Below are 23,675 nucleotides of genomic sequence, written 5' to 3'. Positions count from 1 at the left end.
TGAGATAGTCACTAAGCCGACAAGATGACCCCTCCTTCACGCAAACAGAGCTGATAAACAGACGGGCCATCAGACGCTCCGCATGGGCCTGATGATTATCTTATTACATAACACTTAAGCCGTTACCTTTTTTTTTTAATTGTTCAAAACTGACTGAGGGCAATTTACTTTACTGTGTGCATGACAGTAGGGTGACAATATATTTAAAAGCTCTACATATCCAATCTCCAGGTTATTTGTGAGAGAAAAAAGAAACAAGTGGCTGCTAAATTTCTATTTAGCAACCACATTAATATCTCACCTCCAAGTAGGACATCGAGACACTGTACTGCATGTCATCGCTGGTTTCTTCAATGGCTTTGAATAGGTCATTTAATGTGCGAACGTAGATACCAGGTTCTCTGTCTGTTCCCAGCATAGTGTAAGTCTTCCCACAACCTGCGGACACACACATCTGTTTATTAGGAACACAATTTAACCTCATTTTATTGCCTGACACGACACAATGCCATATGTAAATAATTAAAAATGGCATTTTATTTGTTGCCTATAGCATCATTCCTGCTGCCTGTGATACAAAGCAGGCGTACCAGTTGAAAATCTGTGCTCTAAACTACACTACCTCTTATCACAAATGTTAAATAATTATAGATAATTAGTGTATGTTCATCAGCATGGCATAAACAGAAGGCACAGGTGTGAGGTGAGTCATAGTGAGTGATACATAATGTTACAGGTAGCTTTATCCAGTCAGGCTGAGCACAGATCTAAGCTTTATATAGCCACGGCCACAGACAGGAACAGTCAGTAAAAGTCACTCTGAGGACAGATTAGAGCACGCGAGGACACAGGAGCCACACGGACATCTGGTTTCCAGGAACAAACTTTTATTCAATTCAAAGCAACAATTAAAACAGGTCTTAAATTAAGGCATTTATTACCATATAATGTGCTACTAACAGCTGGAATTCAGTAAGCTATAGGTTAAAATATTAAATTATTGTAAAGGGTTTTTTTTTTTGGTTTTTTTATCCGTGCATGCGACTTTGTTGAATGAACCTGTTCCGTAAACAGGAGGAAAGAAGATCAGGTTGATAAGGCTTAATCCTTGTGCCCTAGTACTAGTAGTGCCCAGTTTGATGGCAATTCATTGTAAGAACATACATACATGAATACATATGTAAATGAACAATGGGTGACTTTTTTTTTTGAACCCTTAAATATCATGTTTTGCCAATCATTATTACATATTTGGGTCTTTTTTGGGTCTAAAACCCTACTGATTAGATTTTTTTCTCACACATAAACTTTGTTGTGCAATTTGTTTTTGTGAGTATGACTGGGCAACATTGCTTGTAATGATAAAAATTTACTAGCTCCAAGCCTTATTTTAGTTAAGTTTAAATCAAAGGCACTATTACAAGACTGTTATACAATTACCAAGATATAACAAAAAAATTTAAAAAAAAAAGACATTGGTATGATTATTTGTTCCTGTGTATCTGTACTGACCTGTGGGTCCGTAGGCGAAAACAGTGGCATTGTACCCTGATACGAGACCTTCAATCAAGGCTTTAGTGGTGGATCTGTACACCTCGTCCTAAGGAAAGCACATACAAAACATGTTGTGTGTATGTATTTTCATCCATTTCATTCAAAGACGCACAGTAAACACATATGCATTTAAAAGCAAATAAAATTGCGTAAATGTGATCTTTTGGAAAGCATATTAACTTATGTATATATGCACGTGCTTCAGATCCACTCTTACAAACATACACAGACACAGAATGGGCTTGCCTGCGTGGCTGAATAATCGAAGGTCACATCAAACATGTAAGTCTTCTCTCTGGATCGATGAGCTCGAAGAATATCATCTGGATCCTCCATGGGGTCCATCAACACCACCATCTGAAAATGAGGGAAAGAATAAATGAATAATAGTACATTTGGTTAAAACTTACAGGTTTTATATGCACTGCATTTATGTGCGGAGTGTATCTCATAACCATTTTCGCCTTTTACTTGCTACCTGACACCAGGCTTTACAGGTAATCACAGCTAGCTATCACCTAACATTAACTACAAAGGCCATTTACCTCAGTTACAGTGACACAGGCCGCGTTTCCACCGAAATTACCGGGACAATTGTACCAGGAACGTTTTCCCCAGGAACTATTTTCGCCGACAGACCTGTAGCTTTCTGTTTCCACCACGGTCTAAAGTACCGGGAATATTAGGCAAATAGTCTGGTGACGTACAGTACAGACCAAAAGTTTGGACACACCTTCTCATTCAAAGAGTTTTCTTTATTTTCATGACTATGAAAATTGTAGATTCACACTGAAGGCATCAAAACTATGAATTAACACATGTGGAATTATATATGGAATTATATACATAACAAAAGAGTGTGAAACAACTGAAAATATGTCATATTGTAGGTTCTTCAAAGTAGCCACCTTTTGCTTTGATTACTGCTTTGCACACTCTTGGCATTCTCTTGATGAGCTTCAAGAGGTAGTCACCTGAAATGGTCTTCCAACAGTCTTGAAGGAGTTCCCCGAGAGATGCTTAGCACTTGTTGGTCCTTTTGCCTTCTGTCTGCGGTCCAGCTCACCCCTAAACCATCTCGATTGGGTTCAGGTCTGGTGACTGTGGAGGCCAGGTCATCTGGCGCAGCACCCCATCACTCTCCTTCTTGGTCAAATAGCCCTTGATGCCTTCAGTGTGACTCTACAATTTTCATAATCATGAAAATAAAGAAAACTTTTTGAATGAGAAGGTGCATCCAAACTTTTGGTCTGTACTGTAGGTCTGCGCGCGTTTCTCAATACAAAGTAAGCTGATTTTGGACTTGCATCCTCTGTAGTTCGGACTTCTGGGGTGTGATGTCCGCATAATTCTGCCATCAGCAGCGTACATGATAACATCAGTCAGCTCGCCTTGGATACTGCAAGTTTCCTCACTGTATATTTACAATAAAGCTAAACAGGATATCAAATACCATTGCCTCGGAGTACTACTGAAAAAGTACAACCTCGCCAGCAGGGACAATTCTTTACCCTGAACTTTATTTAGTTCCTGGTTCCTGCAGAGGAAACACACCGAGTACCAAACCAAAAGTCCCTAGTTCCTGGGTAAAGTTCCTGCGGTGGAAACACTGCAGAGTGTCATCACAACACTTCTAAATAGAAATATCATAATGGATCCACATGAAAGATGCGGCTAGTGTGGTTTAAAAGCAAAAGGTGAGTGAATCATGATGCAAGACACCAAGCTTAATTTAGCTTTTATTTTTCCCTCTGCATTTTAGAAAATGTTCCTAATGGAGGTCAGGATCATTTAAGGAGCCCATTGATGGCTCTGACGGTTCCAAATGTAGCCATGAGGCTGAATGTGGATGTGTCAAGAGCAACACTTGTTCTGAAGTGCCTCAGATTTAGAGCCAATATTCAAGTCAGTCATGCCTCATGAAAAAACACCCAAATGGTTTGATGACCCGTTCAAACACACAGACACAACTTTCTCTTTGAAGCCTCTCAATTCAAATGCAGCAGAGGAGATCTGACTTTTAAAAGAGGCCAATTATAATGGAACAATGCAAACATAAAGATTTTCTTCGCAAACAGGGGAAGAGAAAAGACTGGTTCAGGAACCCGATTGACAGAGGTGGGTACAAGGTGTAAAGGACATGCCTCACTGCATTTCTACAAATGGGATGGACAAAAAGTTAATGCACTGTTTTACATGTACTGTCTATATTATGTTATATATATATATATATATATATATATATATATATATATATATATATATATATATATATATATATATATATATATATATATATATATATAATGGATTTTTGAAAATTAAATTTCATGCAGTGTGTAATATAGCTGTATGTGAAAGTAAGCCGTCTGCAAAGTTGTAAGGCTGAAAGGTTTGAAAAGATGAATCTTCGAACGAATCATTTGAGAGACACCAAAAAAATAACGCTAAATTACATTTGACATAGCATGCATGAGACTTTAAGGGTCTGTGGGACTCCCAAAATCAAATCATGAACTTTTTATAGTTTAATATAACGTTTCATAGCATAATGATATAAATAAAAATATTTATATTTCAAATAAACGCTACTCTTTTGAACTTTCCATTTATCAAAGGATCCTGAAATAAATGCATCGTGTTTTTATCGAGTTATATAAGGGTAATGGCTGCTGAGAAGTCAGCTTTTCCTTCACAGGAATAAATAACATATATATATATATATATATATATATATATATTAGGGCCGGGACTTTAACGCGTTAATTGAGATTAATTAATTACACAAAAAATAACGCATTAACTAAGATTAATTAATTACAGAAAAAAAAATTCCGCATTTTTAATAACGTATTTTTGCACCGCGGAACGTTTCTCACTGCATGAGTGTCGTCGGACCGATTATACTGGAGCACCAACTAGCGTTCGCATATCACGCAGCACATCGAGTCTCAAGTATCACCTCAACGCAAAACATATAGCAGCTAGCGTGGACTTTACACTTTATGTTGAACTATGTATTATTTTGTTGGTGCATCAGCTTATGTTGAACTCTTTATTGTTTTGGCCAAGGTTATTGAGAGTTGGACTTAATATGTTGTGGCCTCTGAAGCAACAGAGAGATGTTTTCTAATAGTCAGTGTTTCCAATGTTCTGAATGTAATTGACAGTATTGTGTTTTACTTAAAAAGCACTTTACAGAAGGTTCCAGCACCTATAAGCTTCCTGAATTTCTGAAATGTACTATTTCTAAATTATTTCTAAATATATATACATATATATTAGGGGTGTAACGATACGCGTATTCGTATTGAACCGTTCGGTACGACGCTTTCGGTTCGGTACGCGGTACGCATTATGTATACCGAACGGTTCGTTGGAGTAATTAATTATATTTGAAAAAAAAAAAAAAGAGAGAGAAAGAAATATAATGAAATGCGTTCAACAAGGTAGCCCAATAACCCAAACAACGTAACAGGCAACGCCCCTGACACTCCCGAAGAAGAAAAAAACACCATCTTATATGTTTATGTTAGGCTACTCAGCAGGCGCTCGCTCACTCAGCACGCGCTGAAGGCTCGTTGCAAAATAGCCAATGCGTTTAACAGACTAGAAATGAGAAGATCCTCCAATAACCAACAGGTCTGGTGTTTGGGTGCACTTTGGATTCCCTTTAAGCTATAATGGTGATGGCAAGAGAGTGGTGGATAAATAAACAACGGTATGTCGCATCTGCAACATGACAGGGTACACCAGCGGGATTACAAAAAAAAACAAAAAAAAAAAACAGCGGGAATATCTGGGATATATGCGTCAGTACTATCTGGGAAAAGACGAAAAAAAGGAGAAACATGCACGCAGCAAACTATCCCTGCAGCATTTAGACACTATAGCTTACAGGGAATCCAACCCAAACACCAGACCTGTTGGTTATTTTAGGATCTTATATTTCTGGTCTGTTAAATGCATTAGACATTTTGCAACGAGCCTTCAGCGCGTGCTGAGTGAGCGAGCGCCTTAGGGGCCGTTCACATATCGTGCCTAAAAACGCATGGAAAACGCTAAGCGCGTCTTTCTCCTGAGGCGTCTGTCTTTGCTAAGCAACAATGACGTGCTCTCTCCATGAGACGCGGAAATTTCAGCGAAGGATAAATGGATTTGCAGCTCTAAAAATCGCTTGCAGTAGCTCTGCTACTGAATTTATTTCAAAATTGCAATCCATATACAACTATGATCAGCTGTTCCTTCATCTTGGCTGAGCTCTCAACGTTGTTACGGGAAAGGATGAAGCTGATTGGTTGGTTCTTGTCACATGACCCGCGGTGCGCTTGCGGCATTCTGAAAAGTTGAGATGTTTTTACATTTTGCTGTATCTAAAACGTATCGAACCGAACCGAACCGAACCGTGACATCAGTGTATCATATCGAACCGAACCGTGAATTTTGTGAACCGTTACACCCCTAATATATATATATATATATATATATATATATATATATATATATATATATATATATATATATATATATATATATATATATATATATACACACAGAAACTAACTATTTAAAATCGTAATATTATTTCCCAATATTACTGTTTTGATGTATTTTTAGATAAAAGAAGTGCAGCCTTGCTGAGCATGAGAGATTTCTTTCAGAAAACATGAAAACATAGTAGTTTGGTAGCTGACATTGGGTAACATCTTCCGTGTCAGGAATATTAATGCACATGAGTCAGATGTGTCTCATGCACATAAGGGGTATATATTAGGGATGCACGATAATATCGGCACAATATCGGTATCGGCCGATAAAAGCTTAAAATGACCATTATCGGTATCGGCCGATATGAATATTTCTGCCGATGAGCCAAACCGATATTCTCCAAGCGAAATAATTGACCTGTTTTTCAGATGTGAATGTCTGTCTACATTTGTAAAATAATAAATTTATGGTAGAATCAGTACAGAAGAGATACATGGATTTCTCTTCAGTAAAATTAAAGTTTAAATATATCAGTATATATTTGTATATATATCGATATCGGTATCGGCATCGGCCAAAATTATTTTGAAAATATCGGCATATCGAATATCGGCCAAAATCCAATATCGTGCATCCCTAGTATATATTTAGTATAGAGTACAGTTATCGTGCTCTCAGCCATTGGTGTGTGAGTTTATGTTATCCCACCATTCACACAGTGACAGCTGTAGCGTGGCAGTTTGGCCAATCCTAATATTCTTAAGACACCAGTGCCAGTATAGTTTACATGGCACGAGAGAATGACACACTGTAATCAGTACTGGGTCACTGATCAGTTTCCACTCACCTGAAATGATCCCTGCTTTTGATAATAGTCAATACTAAAACCTGCATGTACTGTGATCTTTTTAAAATATTAAGAAATCATACAATTAATTTACAAATAGTTTATATTTTACATTTTGAGACGTTTACTTCAGCTTTATATTATGTGGGGTCGGTAAGATTTTAAAAAATGTTTCTGAAAGAAGTATTATGCTCTCAAAAAATGAATTTTCATCAGCCATTACTCCAGTCTTCAGGGTCACATGATCCTTTAGAAAAATCATCTAATATACTGAATCGATGCTGATATATACAGATCTTTCATAAAAAAACAAAGCTGTCCAAAGCTGGCAAAACAAAAGCCTGTCAAACTGATGAGAATCACTGGTCAACCATCATTTCTGAGGTTTCCCCTCTCAGTCTCACTGCCACAAAGGAGAGAGCAAAAGAGGCCCTATTAAAGGGCTAAAGGTTATTCGGGAAAGCCATCTTTGGTTTCCACCTGCATAAAGGACGGAGGGCATTCACCTGGCCAGACACTAACTGCTCCACTAGTCCACTGACTAATTCATACGTTCATAAAGGTGACATGAGAGCCTTTAGGCATCATTACACTGCACAATACTTTATGAAATGTCAATCAAATGATTCCGCCAATGCACACCTATCTGCAAACTAGTTCACCTGCTAATATAATTCGGTGTACAAAAACAAAACAAGCCATGCGTGAATAAAGGGAGCTAAAATTAAAAGCAAAGCGTAGTCGTAAAATATTAAATGGCATCAAAGATCAGCCAAGGTCTGTGCAACAGCCTGCTAATGCACCAGCATGAAATCAATTAGCAATATGGTGTTATTTAAATAAGCACAAAGAATGGCACAGTCGCTGGGGGTGACAGTCCAAGCCATTCAGGCGGATGAAGTTACCAATTAACCACGAGGTGAAGATTAGCAGCAAAAGGAGGTGAATATTGGGATCTATCCAGCTTATTAAAACACAGCAGTGGTCATAATGTATCAGAAAGGAGGTGGAAGGGTTGTATCTCCTTCGGGATGGACTCACTCAACTATTGTGACTCTATAGCCCAAAAAATCTGAGATGAGATTCAGTCAGATAGACTCCAGAAGAGATTTATGTAAAGTAGCATCATACTAAACGTGAGGCTGGTGTTTACATTATTTTCTGTTCTGAAAATAAATGATTCCAACTATTTCTTGTTTAGAGTTACAGTTCAATATCAGAACCTCTTCAACATGTCTTACTGAACATTTGTAACGTATAAAAGCTAATAAAATAGACAACAAACAGGTTAAAGATAAGGAAGAAAGAAATAAAGAAAGATACAAATTTAGAAATTAATATAAATGATAGCGCAAATGAATAATCCAAAATTTAATAAAAAATAAATACATACAGTACTATATATAAAAAAACAAATATAGCAGCACATTTATATATTGAGAGAGGGTTTTTTTATTTTTATAAAGCACTACTATAAAACGCATTCAATAAAATTGCATTTTGATGCCTTGACTTTCTCACTGTAAGCATTTGCATTTAAGCCCTAGAGCACTTAACTTAATTTATTAACAAATGTGGTGTTGTGAGTAATAGTAGTACCTTTGATTGTCCATGTTTAAAATACTACAAAATGCAGCAGCTTTCAGTCATTTTAAAGCAAAGTGTGTCATTTCTGTGCCATTATTTCCCAGTGACTCCTCTCAACTTTCATTATTCACACGAGCGTTTTCTTTCACGCCAAACTCGCATCGTTTATTAAAACTGCATTTTTGTCTTGGTTAGAGCAATGTTTTGACAATGACATGGCTCAAAATGTTTTCGTGTTTTGACTGAGCAGGACAAATCCTAGGGGAGAACAGGGTGAGCCTCCTAATTAATAAAACTACTCTATCCGACAGGAGAAAAACAAGACTGAGAAAATGAAAGAGAAAGAGGAGCTACTGACTGCATACTGAGCGGTTACATGAAGCCAATGATGGAGACAAAAGATATGAGGAGGTGTCAGATTGACCCACAATTATGCAACAACTTGACAGAGCAGAGGCAGAGTGATACGATCTGTTCAGAATACTGATCCAGGCATTGTGATGTGTGTAGACTCAGCCATGCTTTTTCATAAGAGAGTTCGGTTCTCTAAGGCATCATCTATGAGTCACTGATAAAGCTGTGATGTAACACGGGCCATTCGATGCTACCCTGGGAAATAAAACCCATAGCGCCAAATCCAGTCAGCCTGACTCGAACAGCTCAGGGATATGAAACCACCAGCCTGGCACTACTGAAACATGCACACAATAAATGAAAACATTATTTTTATGATCTGGAAAGTATAGAGGAATTGGAAGTGTGGAAAATCCAAGCATAATTTAATTGTTCACATTGCACATAAAGCGAATATTATTGCTTTATTTTTAGCAATATATATATATATATATATATATATATATATATATATATATATATATATATATATATATATATATATATATATATAAAAGTAGAAAATGTGTCATATTTTGCCTAATGAGTGAACAATTATAACTCTTTAGATTCATTTTGGCCTATGATTTATTATTTTTCACACACCCACATCCACATAAATGCACAGGAAAAAAATATTCAAAAAGACAGAGAGAGAGAGAGAGAGACAGCATTATGGTAAAAATAAAATAATATTAATTTAATAACACACACACGCACGCACGCGCACACACACACACACACACACACATATATATGCACACACATAATTATTTAAAAATAAATATAATTAAAAGTACTTAAGTAGTGCTGACTACATACATCACAAGTAAATATATTTGAATATCATATCATGTGGCACACTATATGGGTAAAAAGTAAACAAAAATGTGTTCAAAAACTTGAGTTAAATGAACTTGAGTCACATATAGCAAGTAAGTCAGGCTTTAAGATGAGATGGCAAACATCAGTGGCCAGATGTTTGTCTGGGTGTCTCTTCATCGTGTGTTTGCTTGTGTACCCATAGAGATGCATGTATGTGCTTGCTGGTGATAAAGCATGCATGAATGCAGGTGTGTTTGCGCCGCAATCTATGTGCGCATCTCCTCCAGATACTATGTCCCCTCCCTTTATTGTGTGACACGCTAGTTGTCATGGCTACAGAGAAGCGGGTGTGGATCGACTCAGACACCTGTTGCTATTAGCCTGATGGAGGGTGGCGGTGAGAGAGGGGCAGCTGTAGAAGAGGGGCCTCACTGGGGGAAAGACACACACACACACACACACACACAATCAGGCAGGGTTGTAACTCAGTGTAACACTGTCACACGCACATTGCAAGCAATGTATCATTGACAGTGGCTATTCTGCTCCAATGGTTAGGGTTAGAGGAAAATAGACCTTTAATCATAGCAAGACGAGGAGAAAAGAATGAGGAAACGAGCAGAAGAGATGCATTTGTTATCTTCAACAAAGTGCATCTTCTGTCTTGTCCCATTCAATCTCTCTGAATAGTTCACACAAACATTTAATTTACCATTAGTTTGTCACTGACATTATATTCCAAACCTGTATGATTGTATTTATTGCTGAAAACTAAAACATAAAATCACTTTATTTTTATTTTTATAACGGTCTTTCATTTCATAGTGACCACTTCTGTTGGGCATAAAAATAAATAAATAAAAACATTGTCATCATATTTGATATGTTTGTGTAAAATGTGAATCATAATTTTCCAAAATTATTTGATGAATAGAAAGTTCACAAGAACAGCATTTATTTGAAATATTAATATTTAGCAACATTATACTGCAAATGTCTTTTCCTGTTACGTTTGATCAATTTAATTAATCTTTTCTCCAAAAAAAAAAGTATATATATATATATATATATATATATATATATATATATATATATATATATATATATAGCTTCTGCATCCATGACACCTGTCTGACCATGATGTTTCCTCTTATGATACACACATGCACGCGCGCACACACACACAAAAGTGTCAAATTTCCTTCATTACCCTTAATGAGTTTAGTCACAGCATCTGCAGGTGTGATGTCACATTAAATTAGTCAGATCAGTTTCACACTTCAACATATGGCACATCACTGTCTTCACCACTGAGGCAAAGGTAATTATCCTTTCTGAGGATACTACAAGAAACTATACCACAACACAAATGAAAATTTCTGAATTAAAATAAAATAGCCTGTTATCAGTGTGATGAATAAAGGTCTAGTTGATCTTTCCTGAAAAAAAGAAATTAACCTTTTTGTTGCTCCACAGAAGAAGAATCAACAGTTATCTCTTTAACCTTCAACAGGAAACTCTGTGTAACAAGGCATGCATCTATGACACCTGTCTGAACACGAGGTTTCCTCTCCATGCTGTGCTCTGGAAATACGACGAGTGATTCACAGAGCCGTCCACTCTGGATCCGTGACGTCTGCAGGCAGCATCAAACAATAGGTCCAAACACAAACCTTGCAGCTCCGAGTCTTGAAAAGACTGTGACCTTTGAGTGGCCCTTTCAAAGCCAAGAGCTGTGCTTTGAGAAGGTGAAAGCTATCTGATGGGCCAGCCACCCCCTTCATTCCACTCTTTCCTTCTCCGTCACAGTACCCCAACAATGGTTTCTCCTCTTACAAGGGCCTTGAGTGGCTCCTCTGTTCTAGTGCTGCCAACCTGATACAGTCTACTTGGCGATGCTTGTTCCTTTACTTTTTTAACATCACCCTTCTTTAGGCCACTCTGTGCTAGTCTATGCAAAGGCCAAGCTAACCGGTTGTAAACATACTTGGCGTGCCTGCAACACAGTAGGGAAAAATCCACAAGTCATATAAGTCGGGTGTCCAAATACTTCAGTTTCAAGAAACAGTAGTGAATAAAATCTGAATCTATTCAACATAGGGTCAATGGATTATTATTAGGGATGCACGATAATATCGGCACAACATCGGTATCGGCCGATAAAAGCTTAAAATGACCATTATCGGTATCGGCCGATATGAATATTTCTGCCGATGAGCCAAACCGATATTCTCCAAGTGAAATAATTGACCTGTTTTTCAGATGTGAATGTCTGTCTACATTTGTAAAATAATAAATTTATGGTAGAATCAGTACAGAAGAGATACATGGATTTCTCTTCAGTAAAATTAAAGTTTAAATATATCAGTATATATTTGTAAATATATCAGTATATATTTGTATATATATCGATATCGGTATCGGCATCGGCCAAAATTATTTAGAAAATATCGGCATATCGAATATCGGCCAAAATCCAATATCGTGCATCCCTAATTATTATTATTTTTAACTCCTAAACTGTGTCTATACATACAATTCACTGTCATTTCCAGCTGATCATTCCATCATTTCTGATGTAGTAAACTTGCTTGGTAGCTCTCCCGGTACAGCAATGCAGTACAAAGTCCCATAAACAACATGCCACAAAACAATTGTGTATTGGACTATTTGCCAAAATGCAAAGCGATTCAGATGGAATCTTGGTTTAAAGCTAGTCCTGGCTTTGGCTGTGTGGTTGCATTTACATTGTCCTTGGTCTAAGTACGGTTTCCTGGCAACTTGGTCAGAACATTATAAAGACAGAGTCTATAACACTCTTTTCTTTTTTTCTCAATACCGTCTCAATATTATTGGCACGGACTCAAAAATCAAGATCATGCACTTGCTCTACTACACCAATGCATCAGGTCACATCAAGGTGGAAAAACATCACCAAATTAACAGGCCCTGACATGCCTGGGAATGAGCAGGGGAGTCACCCATACAATCCGAGCAGATATTAAACTTCACAAACGTAATGATCTCAGACAAACAGTACATCCTTGTTGGTACCAGAAGGATAACAGCCCAATATTTTTAGAGTGTCAAGCTGATCTGCATTCTCACTGAAGGGCTTTAAAGTTAATACAGTGAAAAGAGGTTAATTACAACCGGACACACACCTACAAGTCGCATCCTGTACTACTGTACTTATTTTCCTGAGATTACACTGGGACTTTGTACAGCTTCACAGCTGGGATGATCGGCATCCACCCAGCCCAGAATGCGATCAGAGGCCACTTTCAGGTCAAGACATGGAGGTCAGCATTGCACAACAAAGTGGGACATGACCGATGGCTCGGACACATCACACAGATTTACACCCTGAGGTCTAGACAGTTTAAAGTGAATTGTCAACAAACTTCTATACAAAGCACAGTAAAGGACAAAAACAATACCACATGCTGTACTAAAACCAAAGGAGACAGAATTTCCACATACTGTCACACTGTACAACTAACAGTTAAGGAATTCACATCATACAATGGATATATAAAGGCTACAAAATGAATATATAATTACTACAAAATAAAAGATTTTGTGACCACACTATATATGGCATGCAAAGATGTTACTGAGAAAATGAGAAATATGATGAAGAAAGCTATAAGATAGGCACTACCAACACCAGGATCATAGGTTCGATTCCCAGTAAAAACATGAACTTAAATCTAATATAATAATTATTATTTTAGTATTATTATTATTATTTATATATAAATTCATAACATAATCATAACATAATCATAACATCAATTCTGTGTTATACTTTAGATAAACAATTAAAATTAAAAATATATAAAGTGATATTATCAAAATAAATAAAAAATACCACCAAATAACCAATTCAAACAGGAAACTACTTGCTGATTTAATATTTCAATAGAAAATAAATGCACTGCATAGTTCTTTGAACTCAAACCAAAAAGAAAACTTCAGTGGGGCTTCACGCAGTGCTGAAAGTGTCCAGCTGTGTTTTCTCTGGATTCCAATCATGTATAATCTGGAACATGTTGAGTTACTGTGCTTGGCAGAGCAGGTACAAAATGGGACCATCACCAATGTTTTGTCCTGTCAGCTTGGGTCATTATGACCTTACATAACTGTTCCTGTGAGAAACCTATCCAAAAGCAATTGAAAAATGACATGACATTGGCAGCAATTCTTCATAAATCTTAGTCCTGAGTATCATCTTTCACGTGCGAAAAGACACAGAAGTGTAACCTCTCCAAACCAGGATATGTGCCCTTGATGATCACTCACGTGCACCGAGCACAGCCTCAGACACGCACCTTTCATCAGCAGGAGAAACAACATGCTTCCTCCCTATGGGACACAAACGATAAGAAAAAAAACAAGCAATCTACCTCACGCTCATTTTGGCTAACAAGTGAAAAAGTGCAAAACCAACATGAGCCTCATTATGAATTAGCATGCAGGTCAGTTGAAGATAATATCAAATAACAGCCCATGATAAGCCCTCTAAGACCACAGAGAGCTTCAAAAAAGCTTTATTATCTCAGATATAGCAGTGACTAAGACCACTGAGTGCTCTTCTGAGAACGGAGAAGCTCAATGCAACCTGAGAGCTCCTCGTGTCTCTCTATCTCTATCTATCCATCGCTATACAAATGCAACTTATAGGCCGTTAAGACCAAAGTTCTACATGATCCAGCTGGGTTACTGCCTATTGCCTGTGCAGAGAATGAGAGCTCAGGTAGGGTTAAAGTTGAAGCTCTGCCAGATCATAGCTTGAGTGCCACACGGGAAAAGACAGATCCAGCTACATTTCACTGGCAGCCCTAAAGCAGGAGATCTGGACAAAGACTAGCGGAAAAGAACATTTACATTGAGAGCATGCACAAAACACTTTTTTTGTTTTATCATTTACTGATTCCATATCAGAATACATAATCATATCTAACACCGTGGTAAATGACATATACAGCCAATTCTGTAAGTTGACTGTTTACATATCAGAGTTTGAGAATGAATTTGAATGGAATTGGTTAAACAGGAAGGTGAATTGAAATTTGAGTTAGAAAAACAGAATGAGGAATCTACTGAATTGCAATTCAAAGTGATTCAACATAGGCAATGCATTTTGGGAAAGTGATCTTCCACCCATGTAAAAAATAAAATAAAATGAATCTGTCTTTTAGGCCAAAAAACGCTAAATTCCCATTTCAAACAAGGATTTATCAAGGCAACAGACCGCTTTTCGATGAAGTTACAGTTATATGAATTTCTTTGAATTTTAAATTTATTTAAATTCCGCTTCCTTAGATTCAAATTCAAAATCATTTCTGAACCTTTCTAATTGAATTTAAACTATGTCACGTAATTTAAAAGGCACTCTCAATTCAGGTGTGAATGGTGCTTAATTTTATTTGCAATGAATCAGTCAGTCCTGATTTGGGTTCGCTCACTGCATTTTAGCCTAAAACCAACATGTTAAACACCATCCTCACACATCAGCTTGAATCCGTGAGCTCTACATTAATTTCAGCCCAATGCTCAATGCGATCAAGACTGCAGCGAGAAGCTCTCACGTGCTGCTAGAGGACCCTTCAGCACACTGCAATCCTCTTCAAGCTCAAGACTTATCAACAGAGCCCACCTCACCCGATTTAGAGGAGAGGATAGAGGAAAGAGAGAGGAAGATCAGACAGTGAGTCCAGAATAAGCTGGGTCTGTACACATGAGTAAAGAACCACTTAAAGAAACCCCACGTGTCACCAGGAAGAGCTCAGACAGTCTATTAGTGTGCCATTACACATCCACTTAACTTCTCAGCTCGCATTGTAAACAAAGGCATATTTTTAACACGTCAACACTCCTAAAAGGCCAACAACTTGGCTAATTTGGTTCATGATTTTTCACCATTCACCTGAAAGCAAGAAAGAATTTCTCAATACATTGTAAAAAAAAAAATTCCACCAATTTACAAAGTTACGTTGCTTGCTTCCTTAAATTTGAATTCTAATCAACCTGGCTCATTTCAGTCAAGTTATTTTAAATGTATGCATAGCTTATACGAATGTCAAATTTACAACTTTCCTTTAAAAATCACAATACTGAGGACTCATCTTTATTAAGTCAAATGCTCGCTAGAATGAGGACGTCCCTCCCCCTAATGCCTAGAATTAGCAAGAAGCAAATCTTGCTTATGCAGTGAGAAATCGGTGTTTGTCAAACGATTTCATTAGGTTCTTTGGGCTGAAATGTAATTTAACAGAAAATTAACTCAATTATTTAACATTATAAAACTTGAAAATAAACCTGTCATTCTTACTGTTTATATGAAGAAAGAACATTATATGTAAAAAAAGACTCTGTAATGTATAAAGATAATAGTCTTAATAAAAACCTGCGAGTGGAAAACTACTATATGAGCCGTGGCGGCCCCTTGTATGTGGCCAATGGCACTGTATTCCAGTGATGGACATTTACAGAGCAGTCCAGGGTGCGTCCACCATAAAACACAAATGCAGAGAGTCAACCTGTAAAAGAGCTGAGTCTAACAGTTGGCATTTACCCCAGCAGCGCTGCACCTAAATCTTGTCTCTTGAAGGCTGGTTTTGTTTGGGGAACTCTTTCTCGGCCCAGCTCTGAGCCTATTCAAACAGAACGCCTGTAAAAGACACCACACACTATTTTGTGAGACTCGTCCCTCAGCCCTCGCAGGCCTGAAGTTATTATCCTCCCTCCAAAATAAGCCTAGAAAACAACAGCCGGGCCATCGAGTGCAAACCTTGAGAATACTGGGAGAAAAGACCCAGGAAGCGGCGAGCGCTTTGAAAGCCCATAATCATAATTATACCGGAGATGAATATCTTTGATCCGTGCGGAGCGGTGGGATGGCAAGAGCGATGCCATGGGGGAGGCTCATTCGGGCGAATTCACTCAGTTATTGGACTCAAGGTGAAAGCAATTTGAATGTCCTCACAGACACACGAGAAGGAGAAAGATGGCAGAAACTGAATACAGAAGTGCCAAAGCGGTGGCTTTGTTGTGCACAACGGTGGGAATTTGCCGCGTTATCAGGTACGACTCGAACTCGGATGAATGCAGGGCTTTGTTTACTCGCCAGGTCTTTAAAGGGAAACTCTGAGGTCTATTCTTCCTTTCACATCTTTTCTTCTTTGTAGGAGCAGCGGTGTCCAAACCACCTGCGCTAACCTAAAAGAGACGCAACATGGCAAAATATCGTACTATGAATGCAATGGACAATGCGCATTAAAGGTGCTGTAGGGAACTTTTGTAAAAAAATATTTTTTACATATTTATTAAACCTGTCATTATGTCCTGACAGTAGAATATGAGACAGATAATCTGTGAAAAAAATCAAGCTCCTCTGGCTCCTCCCAGTGGTCCTATTGCCATTTGCAGAAACTCCATCGCTCCCGGTAAAAAATAACCAATCAGCGCTGCGGTCCGTAACTTTGTTTGTGTTCAAAATGTAGAAAAATGTATATAATAAGCAAATCACTAGGGTGCACCTATAATAAGTGTTTATATTCGCACTATTTTAGATTGCTTCGGGGATACAGCGGTGGAGTAACCCAGTACCTTTGTGATTCTTCATATACATAAACAGAGAGAAGTAGATCCGGCTACGATGTTCTTCCGCAAGACGCAATCAGTTCTGTTTATTAATCGCTAGAGCGTCAAAAGTTACCTACCGCAGCTTTATTCTTTTTAAATAATAATCCAAAGTGAGTCTGATCAGGATAACTAGATGTATTTGTTAGCAAGCATCCTTTGGAAGCTACAGTAAGAAGACCTTACATCTTTTAAGTTCATTAGCGCTTATGTTGTTTCGTGAAGGGGGGCAGGAAAACGAAAACGAACAATGGCCCTGACCTTGTCTGTGGGTTGTCATGGCAACAGGGCACAGCCCACTGTTTGTGAGCGAGAGGGGGAAACAGACACGCTAGTGAGCCGAACAGTTAACGGCCTTTAAAAGCAACAGGAGACACATCCACTCCATCCAAATCTCATTCCCTGCCAATATGTTGTCAAGAACATACTGAGTGTGTAATTACGGCCACAGTGATTACCTTGACTTCCTGCAACACTTCCTGCTGCCAGTCTCTTTCGGTTATGCAAAATAACTTTTATATGACTGTTCAGAACAGCAGAATTTATTAAAGATGCTGAGAGTTTTAAGTAACGACAAGTAAGGCTGTGATCAGCTGTTTATTGATATGGGCACAATGAAGAATTATATTTAATCATTTGTATTTAACAATATATCAATAATATCTATAGACAGGAATATTTATATACATATATATGTCACACAATCCTTCAGAAAATGTTTTAATATGCTGACCTGGTGTTCAAGAAAAATTTCTTACTGTTATCAATGTTTAAACAATTAATTTACAACAAATCCATTACAAAACATCAAGAGAGGAAGTAACTTAAAAATGTTACATTCAAACGTATATTCTATATTAAAAAAAAGAAAAGAAAAAAAAAGACCCCAAAAAATACAGTTTGTGTGAGGTCATTTCAATCATTACACCCTAATCACGCAACAACAAAACTGTCTCAACAATAAAATGTAATCGAACAATGAAGCTGAAGACGGAGCTTTAATTGCTTATGTTCCATAATAAGCTTATCTGATTATACAAGAGTTATGTCTCTTGTCACGGTCGGTCGTCAACGTTTATCTGAGGTTTATTCTGAGGTTTAGTAGAGGTATACTTTGACTAATATTAACATGCATCTAATTTAAAAAAAATAAAATAAAAATTGCCTGTGTAAAACGCTAGTGTGTGTGAGTGTTTTGAAGTTTGTCCTGTGTCAAGTCCCGTGTCAAATGTCCTTTTTAGTTTGTATCTTCTTTGGTCAACCTATACGCTTTTTTTGTAATTTTATTTTTTTACGTTTTTCAAGTCAAGTTTTAGAAGACTAAAAGTCTATAAATTTCAGTCTAGTTTTAGCCAATGAAAACCTTATATTTAAGTCATGCTGCATAACGCTTATACTGATATTCACAATTATTTTGCTTAAAACTTCAAATCACAATTCCTGGTCATGTTTGTTGTCATTTGAGAAATTTCATCAGAATTACTTCACTTTCTACGAGACAACTAAAGAAATTGTCAAGCCATAGACATTGTTCATTTCACCTTGTATAGTTTCCTGATTTATTAAATTACATAAATTAGCACACTCTGCATTATGAAAATGTTGAAATTCCTAATATTAAACTCAATAATTCCAAATTATATTCATGTTTTCCTATGATCCATGTTTGGAGTGAGTGACAGTGTTTATTAATGCCTGATCTGTGATCAGTGATTTCTGATGTGTAGCTAATCATTCAAGTTCACACAGACTTTCTTTCTAAATCGTTTAATACGGTTTATGCATCAGTGAATCAAGCCAGTGACTAAATGATCACCGTCACATTGTTTCTCTTAGTAGCATGAAACAAATCGGTTATTTAAATTCTGATTAAACTACAGAGAGTGATTAAAGAAGCTCCCTTTATATTGTTCGGAGCTGTTAATCACACATCGCAAGTATATCTGCACACTTGCCCAAACTGCTGTTATAATGAATGACACTGTTATGCTGCACAACTAAGCTCTTACTGTGTTCATGTCGATATTGTGTTTGCTGTTAGTTGTAGTGAAAGTATATGGTGAGAGAAAATGTGTTGCAATGACGAGATCACTGCATTCACGCGATAAACAGACTCTGTCTACTCAATGCTCATCACTGCAGCCTTTCATGTGATGGGAAAAGATCTACAAAATAATGCTATAATCAACACTTACACGATTCGTAAAAATCTTGACAGCTGTAAAAGTAAGAAGAAAAGAAAAAAAAAAAAAAACCTTGTAAAAGTATTTGACAAGGGTTACAGATGTAATGCGCATTTCAAATGCAAAGATGTCAGCCAATCACAACAGTTGTCGTTTACTCTGAGTCTCCGCCCCTTCAAACAGAGCATTCAAGCCAGACGACTAAAATCAGGATATAAAAATGCCTTTTATTTCTAAATTTAAATGTAAAGACCATACTAACAATATAAAGTACACCTCAGGAAACATTAAAAAAGCATTTAAACAAAGAAAATACTCCATGTCATGGGACCTTTAAGCAGAACATCTCAATGGAGTTCCCCAAAACAAACTCCAACTTAGGCTATAAGTTTGTCAGTGTTTTCAGATCATCATCAGTGCTTTTTTGCCCTGTAGAGAGTTTGTGTGCGTGATTGCCAGATTGTGAAGTTAAAGTAAAACACTGTGCAGAAAATGTGTCCTTTTAAGAGAAAAGCTCTAATTTAAACTTGACATCTGGCAACCCTAAGCATACAAATTGTTGTGGAGTATATTTTATTCCTGTTTTTATTGTTGAAGAAAGTACTTTGCATTTTGAATAAAGAGTGTTTTTATTTATTAAACTACATTTAAATCTTTTTTTTCAATAATGATATTGGATTCTGATATTATAACAGTGTTTAGTAACGCAAGTGTCGTCTCGTCTTCGCCATGGAAGTCAAGTTTACGTTACCGAAAACCCATTTTTCCACAAGAATTCCACAAACCACATACATATATATATATATATATATATATAGCCATCAGATTTAGCTTTGAAAGACATGGCAACGCTGGCATGATCCTACAGCCGTCAGGTGGTTGGAACTACAGAAGAGCAGGTGGCTGCTGTCTAAGCCACCCAAAGTCCTGTCGGTGAGCTCATCTTCTTAAGGTTTACTCCTCCATTAGTGTCTGCCATCGGGGGGAAAAAACACCACGGACACCACTAACTTATAAAAACAGTCTACGAGTAGACAGTGCTGCCATATGGCACGTTGAGAACAAACAGATAAGAAAGGCGCTTAGTTTGGCCTGTCAGCGAATCCGGATAATTACTAACTAGCTTCGACCAGCATGAACTGGTCTTGCTATTCTCCAGCAAACATGCATGTATGTATTTGAGCGTGTTTACATCTTTTCCTACAATTACACAAGCTCATTATATGTTGGTACTGGCAGTCTTGTTCTCTTTCTCTATTCATGGGGATGACTGCACAAACATAATACACAGTGTCAAAACCTTTCTGAACATGCTACTAATCCCATCAGCCCTTGTATAACCAGTTTGCATTGTTATGTCCCAGTGCTCGAATGTAAACATGACCACCTCAGCTGACCGTCCATGAAAGACTGAAGTCAACAGTAGCCATTCAACAACATACAGTAACTAACTGAAAACCAGTAACCGCAGAAGACAACTCTTTCAAGTTGAAATTTGGCATCCAACAACAACTTAATATTATGCTACACTGCAGGTTAATGTAAAAACAAAATGTGTTTTGAAGAGAACTGCAACTTTAACTCACAATTCTGAATTTAAGTCATAAATATTTATTTTATTTACATTTTTTTTCTCGCAATTCCTCTGATTTCTGAGGTTACATCGCACAATTCAGATTATTATTATTATTTTTCTTTCTCTGAATTCTCAGTTTACATCTCTCAGTTCTGTTTTTTGTTTATTTGTTTAGGCCATTGAACTAAAAATAAATAAATAGAGGTTAGGGATAACCCCGAAATTTCAGCTGCCAAAATTTTATTGGCTTGCATTTTTATTTTAATGACAGTATGTTAAATTAAAAAAGGTCTTACAAAAGTATTCTATATTATTTAAGAAAAAAATAAATAATTATTAAAAAGGCATTTTCAGTTTCATTTTTCGGGTAAAGTGCAATTAGAATTTTTGCTTTCGTCCCAGAATTTCAATTTCGGTGCATCCCTAAAAAATAGAATTGCGAATGCCTTTTTTTTTACCTCGCAACTGCATGTTTATATCTCACAATTATGAACTTTCTCTCAAAACTGCAAGTTAATAACTTTATGTGCCCAATTTTAAACTGTGAGGATAAAAAGTCAGAATTGTAAGATTAAAAAGTCACAATTACCTTTTTTTTTTTTAATTATTCCATGATGGAATAAGTTCAAATTGACTATTCTACCCATTACTATGTATTTGTATGCATTATCCCATAAGCACAGCAACATGTTACAGCCAAATCCTACTGAAATATCTCTACACACATATAAATAGCATCAAGTTATGCTACATATAAAAGCAAAAAGTATTTATATTTATTCTTTTATCAGATAGACTTTTACCCAAAGCAATATACATTTCATGCAATCCAGCTATTCATTTTAAATGCATCAAATCGTGGTATTGCTAGCAACAATGGATGGGCGATATAGCGCATGCGATTGTCACGCACATTTTGTCAGTAAAGCCTGTTCCCTGATTACCGCTAAATCAACATCACCTGCTTTCAAATGGAGCGCCATTTAATAGATCACTGACAAGCTATGCAATATCACGTTCATTATCGCAGATGAATCGCCTTCGTTAATGAACGCGGTATTGCCAATATTTATAATGAACTACGGTTCTGTCTATTAAATGGCGTTCCATTTGAAAGCAGGTGATGGCGATTTAGAGGTAAACAGGGAACCGGATTTACTGATGAAATGCGCGTGACAATCGCATGCGATATATCGCCCATCCCTACTAGCAACACAGTCTGTAATTTGAATTTCAGAAGTAGCACTTGTGTTTTGTTCATATAAATCAAATGAACGTCACCCTGTCTGACACATGCCCGCAAATACAGCTATAATTACAACAATTAATCAATCCAAGTTAAGATTGAAAGGGGTGAAAATAATTATAATGGCTGCCTGCTGTTGCAGACGCAGGGAAATGAAATGATGTCATGCCGTGCAGAGGTCTCAAAGTGTTGGCTAATTATCTTTGTGACTCAGACCCTTGAGACAGAAGATATGACCACACTCGCCTCATTCACTAACACTGGGACGAGTTAGCATCTGGTTATTACAGCCAATGAGAGCTCTAGAGACACTTAAACTAGCGTGTGGTTAATATGATTTTTCCAAACTATTTTAAAGAAAGACTTTTAGATAGTGGAGATAAATTTGACACGTTCCTCAACATCTAAGCCTATTTTTATGAGTTCATATATAAAACAAGCTTTATATTTAAAAATCCATAAATGCGTTAATGGCATCCTGTTGGACCACCAAAAAAAACCCTTTACATTGTCAGATTTGCGAGAATTCGGACTCTCACAGTTCTGATTTTATATCCTACATTTCTGACTTTTCCTTTGAATTCTGATTTTACATTTCTCACTTTTTGTTTCTCACAATTCTGCCTTTCGACTTTATATTTCTTGCTAGTTATCATCTCAATCAATATGTCGAACTATTTTTAATCAAAATTACAATTTATAGTTTATATCTCGCGACGATTCTGAATTACGAGGAAAAAAGAGAGTTGTGAGACTAAGAATTGCAATAAAAATAATCCGAATTCTGAGTTGTAGTTACCTTTTTAATTCTTAGTTTTTTATTCTGTAGCTGAAACAGGCTATACTATGGATGCTGACTTTTGCATAGCTGACTTTTGAGTAATAGCATAAAGTCATATTCTGGCCAATTTTACAAGAAGAGACCGCTTGACCTACAAAACATGCATACCTGTTACCAATTTAAGCATTTTTCTCTGAATAATGTGAGTGCTGTCCTCATTAAAGTAATGCTTTATTCAGAGCCTGGCTGATTTTAATAGCCTGAGTCACCTGCTTAGTGTTAGACTGAAAACAACAGTGATCCGCCACAACGAACACAAAAAAAGCACAAAGCAAATATAGTCAAAATAAACTCAATGCAGGTTACAGATATACAGCGCAAGGAACATTGTGATTCTGCAATCTCCTTTTTAAGGCAGTTAGGCACATGTTTTCTTCATTGAGAAGGCTAAAGCAGAATGTAGTGCTGACTCTGTGCCACACACACACACACAATAACAGTTTTGTCTGACCTGGTCATCCACTTTGTGGGCTATAATAGTGGCTCCT

General features: G+C 37.0%; 1 protein-coding gene across 1 annotated transcript in view; it reads right to left on the bottom strand.

Annotated features, from left to right (window-relative positions):
• The window catches only part of LOC128025456 (kinesin-like protein KIF19), a 58,543-nt gene that overhangs the window by 14,346 nt on the left and 20,522 nt on the right, over positions 1 to 23,675 (bottom strand). Inside the window, exons 2-5 of the mRNA XM_052611855.1 lie at positions 23,639 to 23,675; positions 1,801 to 1,911; positions 1,513 to 1,600; positions 302 to 438 (exon numbers count right to left, since the gene is read on the bottom strand). The exon at positions 23,639 to 23,675 is cut by the window's right edge and continues 44 nt beyond it. Of these exons, the coding sequence (XP_052467815.1) occupies positions 302 to 438; positions 1,513 to 1,600; positions 1,801 to 1,911; positions 23,639 to 23,675 (373 nt within the window). The remainder of the gene's footprint in view (positions 1 to 301; positions 439 to 1,512; positions 1,601 to 1,800; positions 1,912 to 23,638) is intronic.

This window comes from Carassius gibelio, chromosome A12, assembly GCF_023724105.1.
Source record: "Carassius gibelio isolate Cgi1373 ecotype wild population from Czech Republic chromosome A12, carGib1.2-hapl.c, whole genome shotgun sequence".
Lineage (NCBI taxonomy): Eukaryota > Metazoa > Chordata > Actinopteri > Cypriniformes > Cyprinidae > Carassius > Carassius gibelio.
The sequence above is the reverse complement of the archived record's forward strand: the minus strand, read 5'-3'. Positions and strand labels throughout refer to the sequence as shown.